Genomic DNA, 15,306 nt, shown 5'->3' with positions numbered 1-15,306 from the left:
CCCCAGTGACAGCTGCCCCTGTGGACACAAGGAGATTCAGAAGCCGGCCTGCACTTGGGCATGAGGTTGCCAGTCGGGGGGGGGGGGGGGGGGATGGTTCATATTCTTAGGTTTTTTCGGTAAAGTCACGTAGGTAAAAAATTTAATTAAAATGGTTGCTGTGTGTACTTCCAATTGAGTAATTTTTAGGTATTTTTATTTTATTTGTCAACGAGTAGAACTGGTCTACTCGTATTCTTAGGTTTTTTCGGTAAAGTCACGTGTAGGTAAAACATTAAAAAAGTAAAATAAAATAAAAATCACGACGTTTCGGAGGCAACACAAGCTTCCGTCTTCAGGTGGAACCGTCACAGCCACGACAGCTGCATCAAGTAGATGAGAGATTACAAGAGCTACCACTCCGTTTATATAATGGTTTGGAGAAGGTGGTGGGGCAATGGCCGCATACTTTTTATCAATATGGTAAGGTGAGGCTTGAGAGGGTGAGCCTTTGTTACGGAGAGGCACTAGAATGTTCTACTCGTTGTGAATGTCAGAAATCTTGAACGTCGGGTGCAACACGGCGCACACATTTCATCACTGAGATACCTACGGTAATAGCAAGTTATGGAAGCTACGCGTACACCCATGTGACCTTCGCAGAGACGACATGCTGCTGAGAACGGGGAGTTGGATGAAGAAGCTGGAAGTTGTTCGGCCGGAAAAAAGTGACAAGCTCGACATCCACCTTCTCAGCTCGACGTACGGTACGTCCCGGGGCTGCCACCTCGTCCACAGACTGCACCAGGTCATCGTTCTCAGTCAGCCTTGGTCAGGAGTCAGTTTCGGAGCCGCATGCAGCTGTCCACAGACTACACCAGGTCATCGTTCTCAGTCAGCCTTGGTCAGGAGTCAGTTTCGAGCCGCATGCAGCTGTCCACAGACTACACCAGGACATCGTTCTCAGTCAGCCTTGGTCAGGAGTCAGTTTCAGAGCCGCATGCAGCTTTCCACAGACTACACCAGGACATCGTTCTCAGTCAGCCTTGGTCAGGAGTCAGTTTCCTAGCCCCATGCAGCTGTCCACAGACTACACCAGGACATCGTTCTCAGTCAGCCTTGGTCAGGAGTCAGTTTCAGAGCCGCATGCAGCTGTCCACAGACTACACCAGGTCATCGTTCTCAGTCAGCCTTGGTCAGGAGTCAGCTTCGGAGACGCATGCAGCTTTCCACAGACTACACCAGGTCATCGTTCTCAGTCAGCCTTGGTCAGGAGTCAGTTTCCTAGCCCCATGCAGCTGTCCACAGACTACACCAGGACATCGTTCTCAGTCAGCCTTGGTCAGGAGTCAGTTTCGGAGCCGCATGCAGCTTTCTACAGACTACACCAAGACATCGTTCTCAGTCAGCCTTGGTCAGGAGTCAGTTTCGGAGCCGCATGCAGCTGTCCACAGACTACACCAGGTCATCGTTCTTAGTCAGCCTTGGTCAGGAGTCAGTTTCAGAGCCGCATGCAGCTGTCCACAGACTACACCAGGTCATCGTTCTCAGTCAGCCTTGGTCAGGAGTCAGCTTCAGAGCCGCATGCAGCTGTCCACAGACTGCTGCATGGCGTCACGTATGTGCGTACAGTATTCACATGCACCCGGGGAGGGGGGGTAACTGATAGGCTCTGCCGGCCTCAGCCCTCAGCCAATGGGACGGCGAGCCAGGGGCGTGGCTCTGGGGCTGCATAGCAACATCTGGAAGGTTCCAGGGGAGAGGCTGAGGATTGGCTGGGGGTATCACGTGGGCCAGGGGATATGAGGGGTGGAGAGAGACAGTTCCAGGTCAGTGCAGAGCTCGCAAACGGGTTTTGATTCCTTAACCGTCGTACCCGTACCCGTACCCGTACCCGGCCGCACCAGGGTCGCAAACGGGTACCCGTACCCGGCCGTACCCGTACCCTACCCGTACCCAGCCGGGTACGGGTACGGGTACGGGTATCGGGTACCCGATTGCGACCTCTGGGATGAAGCCACGTTGCAGGCGCGGGTGGGTTGATTCTAGGAACTTGAATTGTGAGAAGAGACAAGACGTTGGGAAATGAGTGACAACCGGTGACTCACCAGTGACTCACGGCCTACCCGTACCCGGCTGCACCAGGGTCGCAAACGGGTACCCGTACCCGGCCGGGTACGGGTAGCCAGGTATCGGGTAGGGTACGGGTATCGGGTACCCGGTTGCGACCTCTGGGTCAGTGTGAAGAGCTTGGAGGAGAGACCACGTCTGTGCCTCCGGCACACGCCAGCGGCCACGTGGCAGGCCAGAGTTTGTCTACCTCACGCCGCCGTCAGCCAGCGGCGTGAGGGAGCGAGCGAGCGAGGGGGCGAGCGACGCCACGCTCAGGGGACGGGACAAAGAGACCCGGCGTGTGAGGGAGCCGTGTGACCAGAGAACGAATCAGGAAAAGACAACAAGACACAATATCGTTCGGAGCGGGTTTATTACACATGTATGGCAGCTTTTGAAATATTGAGTTTTGTACCGAATTCGATAATAAGTATAACCCGTAAAAACAAAGTTTTTCACTATAAATCCTTTATATGCGTGGCGGCTAGAATCCTCTCGTCCTCTGGCTTGAGATGGCTGCCACCTATGGGTCAGATGATTGTCTGCCAGTATTAAACAATTGGTAGTTAAATATTTAATTTGTTTTCCCTAAACAGTGTAAATTTTTGGAAAACATTTTTCACGAACATTAATTGTCTCGCCCAACGAGTCTGTGTGCAAAATGTCAGCTCGATTGGATCACGGGAAGTGGGTTAAAAAACGACCGAAAGGTTTGCACGGTCGTAAGCAAGCACGCAAGCACGCAAGTGAACTTAATATAAAGGATTTAAAAAAAAGGCTCTTGGTTGCCGACCCCTGGCCGAGGGCTAGCAGAATTGCACCGTGTCCTGGGATACATTTCAACTCGACACTGGTACCAGGTCTAGGTGACAATACATTCCTGGGCACGCGAGCACAGATGTCAGTTCGCGAACGAGTGGCAATCTCGCAACATGTCGCACACAAACTCCTCCGTTTCATCCATGTAGCCTCTCGTCCAATTTTACTTGTTATTTTTTTTTAAATCAAAGGTTGCAGTGCAACGTGGATTCGTGTAACGTCCAAACGCGACAGCATCTCAAGACGCGGTCTCACAAACAGAAGGAATATTTTCAAAAAGTTGTACATAGAGAGGCAGTCGGTCATAGGCCGAGGAAAGAGGAAGCTCTTGACGCTGCATTTCTACGCGGAAACGGAGTCGAGAGAGCTTGTCACTGTGAGGAGGGAGGTACAGATTATGGGGGCAGCAAACGAGAGTTAGCAACTTCCCAGTGAACATATTCTTAGGTGTTTTTCGGTAAAGTCACCGTGTAGGTAAAAATTTAAATTAATAAAAGTAAAATAAAAATCACGACGTTTCGGAGGCAACACAAGCTTCCGTCTTCAGGTGGAACCGTCACAGCCACGGCAGCTGCATCAAGTAAATGAGAGATTGCAAGAGCTACCACACTTTTTTATTAAACCAACCATTATATATACGGAGTGGTAGCTCTTGTAATCTCTCATTTGCCTGATACAGCCTTTGGGGAGGGTGTATAGTGTGAAAGGCCGAAACACCCTAGGAACCAAAGGTTCACTACTGACGATGCGCTCCCCAAATGTCACCAGGCTCGCTGTTCATGAACTCTTGGAAGTGCTTGCACAAAGGATAGTAACATCTCATCCTGTGTTCTTTGGAATCTGAAAAAGCTGTCGTGGCTGTGACGGTTCCACCTGAAGACGGAAGCTTGTGTTGCCTCCGAAACGTCGTGATTTTTATTTTATTTTACTTTTATTAATTTTAATGTTTTACCTACACGGTGACTTTACCGAAAAAACCTAAGAATATGAATCCTTGCAGCAGTCACGAAAGCTTCAAATCTAGAATGATTGAAGCTATGGTGGTAAAAATGTGCTTTTCATGCTTTTCCCAGTTGGTATGGACATCCATCAGAGCTTCACTCCATCCTACTCGAGCCCACGCACCCCTGGGCTCTATGGGAATGAGAGGCATCTGCAGGCCCAATCCCTGCATGCTGCTACCTGTGAGAAACCAAAGACGTCTGTCTCAGCAGCAGGAGCAGCAGCAGCACAAGCAGCCGGCAATGGTTTGTGTCGCCTCGTTTCTGCATGCATTTTAGATCAATTGGTTTATTTCCACCGCATGCATTTGATCCCATAGAATCAATTCAGAATGCACCATCTCATATTTACAACACTGATATAATCCTTAAATTGTGCAATTTTTAACACCAACTCATGCTGTGGCAAGTGTGAAGCAATATACACAGGGGACGTTCAGTGTGGTGCATTCTATTTTGTTGTAGAGTTGACCTGTACACATACAACTTTACTGCAAAGATAATCTCTTGTGTGCTAACGAGTTCCAAACGGACACAGTGGCCATTGACCCCCCTCCCTCCCCTCTTCCTTGAGACGCCGAAAATTAATATTTTATTCTCAGAGAAAATACTTTAACTATATGTATTTTTCTTCTTGGTTCTTTCGGTAAAGTCACGTAGAAGGGAAATAATAAAATAATGCAAATAAAACATAATAAAATAATTCTCACGACGTTTCGGCCACAACGCAAGCAGCCGTCTTCAGGTGAAGAACAGGTCTGTCGGAAAGACAGCGTCTGAATGAAAGACTGTATTCCCGACAGACCTGTTCTTCACCTGAGGACGGCTGCTTGAGTTGTGGCCGAAACGTCGTGAGAATTGTATTTTATGATGTTTTATTTGCATTATTTTATTATTTCCCTTCTACGTGACTTTACCGAAAGAACCAAGAAGATGAATCCCTGCAGTCACGAAAGCTTTACATCGAAAAATATATATTGTATACGACTTTAGGGACCCAATTAAAAGTTCAGGACTGTCCCCCCACCCCCCCACCCTCCTTGGAACATTTTAAGACATGCTTCTGCACACGAGAGTATTTTACATATCTCAACTCTTTCACTCGACCTAAACTATGCTGAAAGTAATGTTCATTAAAGTTCAGCATTTGATCGTATGAGTCACGTAATGTGTAATGTGTCGTTATAAAATACGTTTACAGTGAAGCAACTTGCTGGCTTGGATGAATCCAAGAGAGGCTGTCTTCATAACTGCAAAAACAAACAATCGTGTGGGCACGAGTGCTGTGAGTACCTTCATCACGATGAAACATACTTACAAACAGGGGCGGTTTCTTCATTAGGGCGATTGGGCGACGCACCACCAATGTCATTGAACCACAGAGTCACGCTAGCCGTCACTGTGCCTCTGGATATAGTCCAATCAGCGTCATGTCACGTTCTGTGGAGTACCGCCTCTTTTTGGGCGATTTCACTCCGGCTGAGAATCGCCCCGAGTGTTCCCATAGACTTACATTCAAAGATGTTTTTTTTCGACCGGGGGGCGCTGCAAAGCATTCTCTACGGCTTCAGGGAGGGCTCGCCCTAACGTGCTTACGTCATCATACGTAAGCACGTTTCATCCAACAATATAATTTGTCGCCACCTAGTGGAATCTTTAATAAAAGAAACTTGAGTGGATTGTTTTAATAGTGAGTATATAAACAAACAAGATGTATTGTAAGAGTCACTTTATTTGTCATTAATATTAAAGAAGTGAAGTTGCCTTTACATGCTTAAGCTGTTAATTTATCCATTGCATGGGTAGACCTTATCCTTATCAATCATCCAGACATTTGCCCCCCCCCCCTTGAGAGATTTTGCAGGAGCCGCCACTGCTTACACAGTTGTTACTACAACACGCGATTGTGATTATGTTGGGTTGCGTATCTTATCATGTTTCATCAAACGAGGACCGATACACTTTTGGTCATGCGCCAGCATTGATTCAAGCAAATCTGACTTCGCTGATGAGACACTGAACGGAAACAACTGGTGCAGCGTTTGATTGTATTGAACACATTTTGCTGTAATGATGCACTCCCAGAATGGAGGTTTCGGCAGATGGGATGTACACAATGACTTTAATGTTCGATTTAAAGCTGTTTAAAGCTTTCGGCTGTTCTTCGGACGCTGTCTTTCCGACAGCGCTGTTCTTCACCTGAGGACGGCTGCTTGCATTGTGGCCGAAACATCGTGAGAATTTTATGAAGTCTTATTTTTATTATTTTATTTTATTTTCCTTCTACGTGACTTTACCAAAAGAACCATGAAAATGACTTGAATGTTCACGCAGAGGGACAGACACGGATTGCGTACCGTGTGTGCGTATTGATGTTGTTTGCAGGCTGGTAATGGCGTGTGTAAAGTGATGCGATTTGACACGATTCGATTCACGACGGCATTCTTTTTGTCAAGTTTCTGCTGCCTCATCCGCACGGTTTGTGTCTCGCACTTTCTGTCCGTGCGGTGTCGTTTTCAACGTTAGCCAGAGCGAGACATTTGTATCTAATTTTCATCAATCAAACTCAATCGTCGCTAATTCTCTCATGGTACAATTTGTTACCTGTATCATAGGCCTAATAAATAACTAACTATACTTTAGTTTTCTACGTTGTTGTTTAGTAACTGCAGCTACATACTATTAACATTCTTTTCCTTTGTTAATGCTACTGCACCCCCCTTGGTGCTGTTGATCCTGCATAATGCATGGGCATAATATGACTATGAAACCCCCCCCCCCCACCCACCTCCTACGCATTTCCCATGAATATGCTAAATTCCTCTTGATATGCACATTCTTTTTGTTAAGGCGCTCTTGCACCTCCAACGCAGCGTATATATTAGCTCCTAGCTTGGAAATGTCTCATTCTTCACCTGAGGACGGCTGCTTGCGTTGTGGCCGAAACGTCGTGAGAATTATTTTATTTTATTATGTTTTATTTTTATTATTTTATTGCTTCCCTTCTACGTGACTTTACCAAAAGAACCAAGAAGATGAACTCGTAGAGTCTTTGTTGTGCTGCTCAAATGAGCATTCAAGGCGATGCTCATTTCCTGATGACGGCCGTGGTCCAGTAAGTGCTGATTCTACATCGTGCTGTGGTGGGGTGAGTCTGATTCACGTAGGTAAAAAATTTAAATAAATTAAATCACGACGTTTCGGAGGCAACACAAGCATCCGCCTTCAGGTGGAACCGTCACATCAAAATGACCGCGTCAGTAATTTAATGTATTTAATTTCTCACCTACGTGATTTTGCCGACAAAAAACAGTATGAATCCTTGCGGTCACGAAAACTTCAAATCCAGAAGTGATTCACAGGAGTCTGATTCTGTTGTGTTCCCCACAACTTGATACACATTTTACTGACCCTGAAGAATGTCGTAGGCTGAACCAACCCGCCCACTAGGATCTGAACTCGGATCCTTCCAACTGTAATATGAGAATATATCCGGCTCACTGACGTATCACAACTCATCATGGGGATTGGTTCTGCTGACTTTGGCCTCAGCCAATGGGGAGACGAGTCAGGGGCGTGGCTCTGACGTCATGGAAAGGTGACAGCTGCAAGTAGATGATTGGTTCTGCTGGCTTTGGCCTCAGCCAATGGGTGGACGAGTTAGGGGCGTGGCTCTGACGTCATGGGAAGGTGATATCTGCAAGTAGATGATTGGTTCTGCTGGCTTTGGCCTCAGCCAATGGGGAGACGAGTCAGGGGCGTGGCTCTGACGTCATGGGAAGGTGACAGCTGCAAGTAGATGATTGGTTCTGCTGGCTTTGGCCTCAGCCAATGGGTGGACGAGTTAGGGGCGTGGCCCTGACGTGATGGTGGCAGCTGCAAGTAGATGATTGGTTCTGCTGGCTTTGGCCTCAGCCAATGGGTGGACGAGTTAGGGGCGTGGCCCTGACGTCATGGTGGCAGCTGCAAGTAGATGATTGGTTCTGCTGGCTTTGGCCTCAGCCAATGGGGAGACGAGTCAGGGGCGTGGCCCTGACGTGATGGTGGCAGCTGCAAGTAGATGATTGGTTCTGCTGGCTTTGGCCTCAGCCAATGGGTGGACGAGTTAGGGGCGTGGCCCTGACGTCATGGTGGCAGCTGCAAGTAGATGATTGGTTCTGCTGGCTTTGGCCTCAGCCAATGGGGAGATGAGTCAGGGGCGTGGCCCTGACGTGATGGAAGGGTGACAGCTGCAAGTAGATGATTGGTTCTGCTGGCTTTGGCCTCAGCCAATGGGGAGACGAGTCAGGGGCGTGGCCCTGACGTGATGGAAGGGTGACAGCTATGGGGATTGGGTCTGCTGGCTTTGGCCTCAGCCAATGGGTGGACGAGTTAGGGGCGTGGCCCTGACGTGATGGTAACATCTGCAAGTAGATGATTGGTTCTGCTGGCTTTGGCCTCAGCCAATGGGGAGACGAGTTAGGGGCGTGGCCCTGACGTGATGGTAACATCTGCAAGTAGATGATTGGTTCTGCTGGCTTTGGCCTCAGCCAATGGGGAGACGAGTTAGGGGCGTGGTCCTGACGTGATGGAAGGGTGACAGCTATGGGGATTGGGTCTGCTGGCTTTGGCCTCAGCCAATGGGTGGACGAGTTAGGGGCGTGGCCCTGACGTGATGGTAACATCTGCAAGTAGATGATTGGTTCTGCTGGCTTTGGCCTCAGCCAATGGGGAGACGAGTTAGGGGCGTGGCCCTGACGTGATGGTAACATCTGCAAGTAGATGATTGGTTCTGCTGGCTTTGGCCTCAGCCAATGGGGAGACGAGTCAGGGGCGTGGTCCCGGGAGCTAACGAGGGAGCCTGGAAGATTCCATGGAGGCTAACGAGGATTGGCAGAAGCGTACCACGTGACCCGGGTGCTAAGTAGGGGCGGAGAGAAACGACACGTGGTCAGAACGGGAACCAACGGAGGAAGGGGCCACGCGGGAGCGGGGCTCCGAGTTGCCACGTGGCCGTGAGTCTCTCTCGGTCCGTCTGTCCACTTAACGTTGCCTATCAGCAGCGTCAAGTAGCTGTAACCTATTCTTAGGTTTTTTCGGTAAAGTCACGTAGGTAAAAAAAACATTAAAAAGTAAAATAAAATAATGTTTTTTTACCTACACGTGACTTTACCGAAAAAACCTAAGAATATGAATCCTTGTAGTCACGAAAGCTTCAACTCTAGAAGTAGCTGTAACCTAAAGTGAATTAAAGACGGATTCCAGAAGTCGTCTCAAAGAGCTTTAGTACACAACTGTGAGCGGCTCACCGGTAATGTGAAAGCGTCTGGTGAGTGCAGTGTTGTTGTTGTTGCTACTCGCCTCTAAGCGCTGGTGCAGCCTGGTGAGTGCAGTGTTGTTGTTGTTGTTGTTGCTACTCGCCTCTAAGCGCTGGTGCAGCCTGGTGAGTGCAGTGTTGTTGTTGTTGTTGTCGCTACTCGCCTCTAAGCGCTGGTGCAGCCTGGTGAGTGCAGTGTTGTTGTTGTTGTCGCTACTCGCCTCTAAGCGCTGGTGCAGCCTGGTGAGTGCAGTGTTGTTGTTGTTGTTGCTACTCGCCTCTAAGCGCTTGTGCAGCCTGGTGAGTGCAGTGTTGTTGTTGTTGTTGTTGCTACTCGCCTCTAAGCGCTTGTGCAGCCTGGTGAGTGCAGTGTTGTTGTTGTTGTTGTTGCTACTCGCCTCTAAGCGCTTGTGCAGCCTGGTGAGTGCAGTGTTGTTGTTGTTGTTGCTACTCGCCTCTAAGCGCTTGTGCAGCCTGGTGAGTGCAGTGTTGTTGTTGTTGTTGCTACTCGCCTCTAAGCGCTTGTGCAGCCTGGTGAGTGCTGTGTTGTTGTTGTTGTTGTTGCTACTCGCCTCTAAGCGCTTGTGCAGCCTGGTGAGTGCTGTGTTGTTGTTGTTGTTGTCGCCTCTAAGCGCTTGTGCAGCCTGGTGAGTGCAGTGTTGTTGTTGTTGTTGCTACTCGCCTCTAAGCGCTTGTGCAGCCTGGTGAGTGCAGTGTTGTTGTTGTTGTTGTTGCTACTCGCCTCTAAGCGCTTGTGCAGCCCGGTGAGTGCAGTGTTGTTGTTGTTGTTGCTACTCGCCTCTAAGCGCTTGTGCAGCCTGGTGAGTGCAGTGTTGTTGTTGTTGTTGCTACTCGCCTCTAAGCGCTGGTGCAGCCTGGTGAGTGCTGTGTTGTTGTTGTTGTTGCTACTCGCCTCTAAGCGCTTGTGCAGCCTGGTGAGTGCAGTGTTGTTGTTGTTGTTGCTACTCGCCTCTAAGCGCTGGTGCTGTCTGGTGAGTGCAGTGTTGTTGTTGTTGTTGCTACTCGCCTCTAAGCGCTTGTGCAGCCTGGTGAGTGCAGTGTTGTTGTTGTTGTTGCTACTCGCCTCTAAGCGCTGGTGCAGCCTGGTGAGTGCAGTGTTGTTGTTGTTGTTGTTGCTACTCGCCTCTAAGCGCTGGTGCAGCCTGGTGAGTGCAGTGTTGTTGTTGTTGTTGCTACTCGCCTCTAAGCGCTTGTGCAGCCTGGTGAGTGCAGTGTTGTTGTTGTTGTTGTTACTCGCCTCTAAGCGCTGGTGCAGCCTGGTGAGTGCAGTGTTGTTGTTGTTGTTGCTACTCGCCTCTAAGCGCTGGTGCAGCCTGGTGAGTGCTGTGTTGTTGTTGTTGTTGCTACTCGCCTCTAAGCGCTTGTGCAGCCTGGTGAGTGCAGTGTTGTTGTTGTTGTTGCTGCTACTCGCCTCTAAGCGCTTGTGCAGCCTGGTGAGTGCAGTGTTGTTGTTGTTGTTGTTGCTACTCGCCTCTAAGCGCTTGTGCTGTCTGGTGAGTGCAGTGTTGTTGTTGTTGTTGTTGCTACTCGCCTCTAAGCGCTGGTGCAGCCTGGTGAGTGCAGTGTTGTTGTTGTTGCTACTCGCCTCTAAGCGCTTGTGCTGTCTGGTGAGTGCAGTGTTGTTGTTGTTGTTGTTGCTACTCGCCTCTAAGCGCTTGTGCAGCCTGGTGAGTGCAGTGTTGTTGTTGTTGTTGCTGCTACTCGCCTCTAAGCGCTTGTGCAGCCTGGTGAGTGCAGTGTTGTTGTTGTTGTCGCTACTCGCCTCTAAGCGCTTGTGCAGCCTGGTGAGTGCAGTGTTGTTGTTGTTGTTGCTACTCGCCTCTAAGCGCTTGTGCAGCCTGGTGAGTGCAGTGTTGTTGTTGTTGTTGTTGTTGCTACTCGCCTCTAAGCGCTGGTGCAGCCTGGTGAGTGCAGTGTTGTTGTTGTTGTCGCTACTCGCCTCTAAGCGCTTGTGCAGCCTGGTGAGTGCAGTGTTGTTGTTGTTGTTGTTACTCGCCTCTAAGCGCTGGTGCAGCCTGGTGAGTGCAGTGTTGTTGTTGTTGTTGCTACTCGCCTCTAAGCGCTGGTGCAGCCTGGTGAGTGCAGTGTTGTTGTTGTTGTTGCTACTCGCCTCTAAGCGCTGGTGCAGCCTGGTGAGTGCAGTGTTGTTGTTGTTGTTGCTACTCGCCTCTAAGCGCTGGTGCAGCCTGGTGAGTGCAGTGTTGTTGTTGTTGTTGCTACTCACCTCTAAGCGCTTGTGTCGCGCCGTTTTAACTTCCAGGTAAAGGAAATGTGGCCAGGTCAACGCCGCTGGCGCCTAGCACCTCGAGCGCTCACGTGCGGAGCTACTTGAGTGAACTCAAAAGCAAGAGCGTGAGTCTGACCGGCGTTCCAGATAACAAAAGGCTCAAGGTACGAGTGGAAATGTTGCGGTGAAACATCGCGCACTTCTACAGCCCTCACAGCTGTTACCGCGGTGGTGCTCGTACTGCGCCTCGTGTAGTTTTGTGTAAATTGGCATGCACGTAGCGAAACACGCGTACGCAAACATTTAGAACTGAAAAAGTCACGTCGAAGGGAAATAATGAAGTAATAGAAATACAACTTTATTTTAAAAACATTCTTCTACGTGATGACTTTCCCGAAAGAACCAAGAAGATGAATCCCTGCAGTCACGAAAGAAGCTTTAAATCGAAATTTAACATGCCAATGTTGTAATAATTGTCATTTTATTGGAAACAAAACGTTTCAGATTGTGTTTGCGTCCAGCACTATAATTGTAAACCCTCAATATACCTGAAGCATCTTCTTAGTTCTTTCGGTAAAGTCACGTAGAAGGGAAGTAATAAAATAATAAAAAAAATAAAACATAATAAAATAAAATAATTCTCACGACGTTTCGGCTACAACGCAAGCAGCCGTCTTCAGGTGAAGAATGAGACAATGCCAAGCTAGGAGCTTATATATAAGCTGCGTTGGAGGTGGAGGAAAGAGCGCCTTAACAAAAGAATGTGCATATGAAGAGGAGTTTAGCATATTCATGGGAAATGCGTAGGAGGTGGGTGGGGGGGTTTCAAAGTCATATTATGCCCATGCATTATGCAGGATCAACAGCACCAAGGGGGGGTGCAGGGATTAGCAGTAACAAAGGAAAGGAATGTTAATGATATGTAGCTGCAGTTACTCAACCACCACGTAGAAAACTAAAGTATAAACTACATAAAAAACTAAAGTATAAATAGCATAGCACCATCAGTATACTTACTATACTCTACACTAAGCTGAGTTACTAACAGCAAGTAATACATTACAATTCTACGTCGTAAAAATTATATAATATGCTTCCATCTAAACTTTATTCTACTGCATCTATTACCTGAAGCATGTTGTGAACATCCTGTTGCTGTGCCTTGTGCTGAGTGCATTCATAGGTTTGCTCTATAAAGGGGGGAATCTCAGTGAACTTATCCAAGTTTGCTTACGCCCCGAAGCCTCAGTGTGGACCGCATGACGACAGGTACGTTTGACAGTAAATAAAGTGTGCTGAATATTTAAAATGCAAACGGTGATTAATACATTTTAATCATGCTGAGTCATACAGCGTTAAGGTGTGTTGTGCTTGTATAGGCATGGCGAGGCTTGACATTTTAAACGCGTGTGTCTTTATTGCAGATGCAGTGGTCCTTCTGAGCTGCTGTCGCCTCAAGGCGAATTGGGTAATGTGGTTGTGTCTGTAGATGATGGCTGTGTGCTCAACTTAAAATGCTACAATCTTAATTTTGGAGCTTTCGTGACTGCAGGAGTTATTCTTTGGTTCTTTCGGTAAAGTCACGTATAACGATAAAGTAATATATTAAATAATAGCATACTACGACGTTTCGATTGCAACACAAGCAATCATCATTAGACATAAAAGAAATAGCGACATAAATGTAACCAGAAAAATATAGACAGACATATTCTTAGGTGTTTTCGGTAAAGTCACGTAGGTAAAACATCTCTCTCTCCCGATACTTTCCATTCATTGGCTACCACATTCTGATGAGCTCCCCCCCCCCTCAACTCGCTTTTAAGGGATTACATCTTGAATCATTGCCTCACTTGATGCAGCTGATCTGGCTGTGACTGTCCCACCTGATGACGGAGACTTGTGTTGCCTCCGAAACGTCGTGATCTTTATTTTATTTTATTATTTTTATTAATTTTGATGTTTTACCTACACGGTGACTTTACCGAAAACACCTAAGAATATGATTCCTTGCAGTCACGAAAGCTTCAAGTCTAGAATTATAGACAGACATATAAGCAGACAGATATCGCCAAGATACACAGAGAGAGAACAACACGTATCGGCACACAGAGAGAGATCGTCTCTGTGACGAGGCCTTAAATAGAGAGAGGGGGCGGGGGCGGAGAGAGGGAGGGGGCAGAGAAAAAAATTAGCAAGTCAATGAGTGGAAAATTAGGAGAAATACACACTAAAATTAGATAACCTAGCAAAATATCGAAATGTAATGTAATGCAACACAGAGAGTCGGTCAACACACAACGCATAGCCTGGTCGATTACGTATTTCAAAGATTGCTAAGTTAGAATTTAAGTGTGAAAATTCCAAAGAGAGGACACAGGCAGAGAGAGAAAACAAAAAATCAGAGAGAGAGAGAAAAAGATAAACTTAAAACTTCCCCGTAGAAGTGGTTCAATCTTAATTTTGTAGCTTCCGTGACTGCTACACTTGTCATGTTGATAACTCTGTGTCGTCTGAGCTCTTAGCCTACTAAAACAATGACGGCAATTCATCGCGATGTTTTATGGAAGTCAGTTTGAACGTTTGTTAAAATAAATGAAATAACCCCATGTGATTTGTAAAAACAAGTATAATCACTCTTTGTGCCCTCACTGTTTGGGCTGCCCTGTATATTGATGCACTCTGGATAGGGATACACATTTTACACGGCGCAATGTACAGCAAGAATTTCTAGATTTGAAGCTTTCGTAACTGCAATGATTCATATTCTTAGGTTTGTTTCGGTAAAGTCACGTAGGTAAAACATTAAAATTAATTAAAGATAAATAAAAATATAATAAAAATTACTTTTATTAATTTAAATTTCTACCTACGTGACTTTACCGAAAACAAACCTAAGAATACAGCAAGAAGCTTTGTAATGCCGCTCGACGAAACATGGTGGTGTGTGTGTGTGTGCAGCTGTGACTGCTGGTGACAAGAGTGTGGATGACACGTCGGGGTCCAGAGAGTTGCCAAGGGGGGTGGACAAACTCCGATCTCCCTTGAGCGTCGCTCATGTTCCGGTTCCAGCATTTCAACATCAAGACGACAGTCGGTGCGTCTCTCTCTCTGATCACCGCTCTCACCACGCACATTCTACATGCAAACATTAGTCAGCGACATCATCCGAAATGAATTTCGATTCAAAGCTTCTTTCGTGACTGCAGCAGGGATTCATCTTCTTGGTTCAGTGGTACCGCGTTCGCCACTTGTTGCAAAGATCAGTGGTTAGCATCCAGCAGACCACCCTGGTTATAACTACGGCCTGTATTAACAATAACATACTATGCGTTGTCTGCTTCACTGTGACCACGTGAAGTCATTCGAAGAGTAGGTCATTGTGTGCCAGCGGAATGGTCAAAACTTCGTGCAAATTACTAAATTTCAAACAAAGCGATCGTCACCCCTTCTGCAAAAATGTAGCAAGGCCTTCCTGAAACGGTCGATATTAAGTGAGGATGTTCTGGGTAATCAAGTGTAATGTAAACAAATGAATTGGGATTCTTGGTTCTTTCGGTAAAGTCACGTAGAGGGGAAATAATAAAATCCAGAGGTGGGACAAAGTCATTGTTATGCAAGTCCAAGTCGAGTCTGAAGTCATCAAATTCATGACTCGAGTCTGACTCGAGTCCAAGTCACATGACTCGAGTCCACACCAGCTCAGAGGTGGGACAAAGTCATTGTTATGCAAGTCCAAGTCGAGTCTGAAGTCATCAAATTCATGACTCGAGTCTGACTCGAGTCCAAGTCACATGACTCGAGTCCACACCAGCTCAGAGGTGGGACAAAGTCATTGTTATGCAAGTCCA

At 47.3% G+C, this 15,306-nt stretch overlaps 1 protein-coding gene across 1 annotated transcript in view; it reads left to right on the top strand.

Moving 5' to 3' along the window:
- LOC133345792 (probable ATP-dependent DNA helicase HFM1) overlaps positions 1–15,306 on the top strand; it is a 46,069-nt gene that overhangs the window by 25,689 nt on the left and 5,074 nt on the right. The window contains exons 16-22 of the mRNA XM_061556766.1: positions 643–746; positions 3,984–4,157; positions 5,113–5,196; positions 11,489–11,619; positions 12,639–12,724; positions 12,880–12,923; positions 14,417–14,552. Of these exons, the coding sequence (XP_061412750.1) occupies positions 643–746; positions 3,984–4,157; positions 5,113–5,196; positions 11,489–11,619; positions 12,639–12,724; positions 12,880–12,923; positions 14,417–14,552 (759 nt within the window). The remainder of the gene's footprint in view (positions 1–642; positions 747–3,983; positions 4,158–5,112; positions 5,197–11,488; positions 11,620–12,638; positions 12,725–12,879; positions 12,924–14,416; positions 14,553–15,306) is intronic.

This window comes from Lethenteron reissneri, chromosome 23 (assembly GCF_015708825.2).
Source record: "Lethenteron reissneri isolate LAM-NWPU_2019-01 chromosome 23, ASM1570882v1, whole genome shotgun sequence".
NCBI classification, from domain to species: Eukaryota; Metazoa; Chordata; class Hyperoartia; order Petromyzontiformes; family Petromyzontidae; genus Lethenteron; species Lethenteron reissneri.
This window is presented reverse-complemented; position numbering and strand designations above follow the sequence as displayed.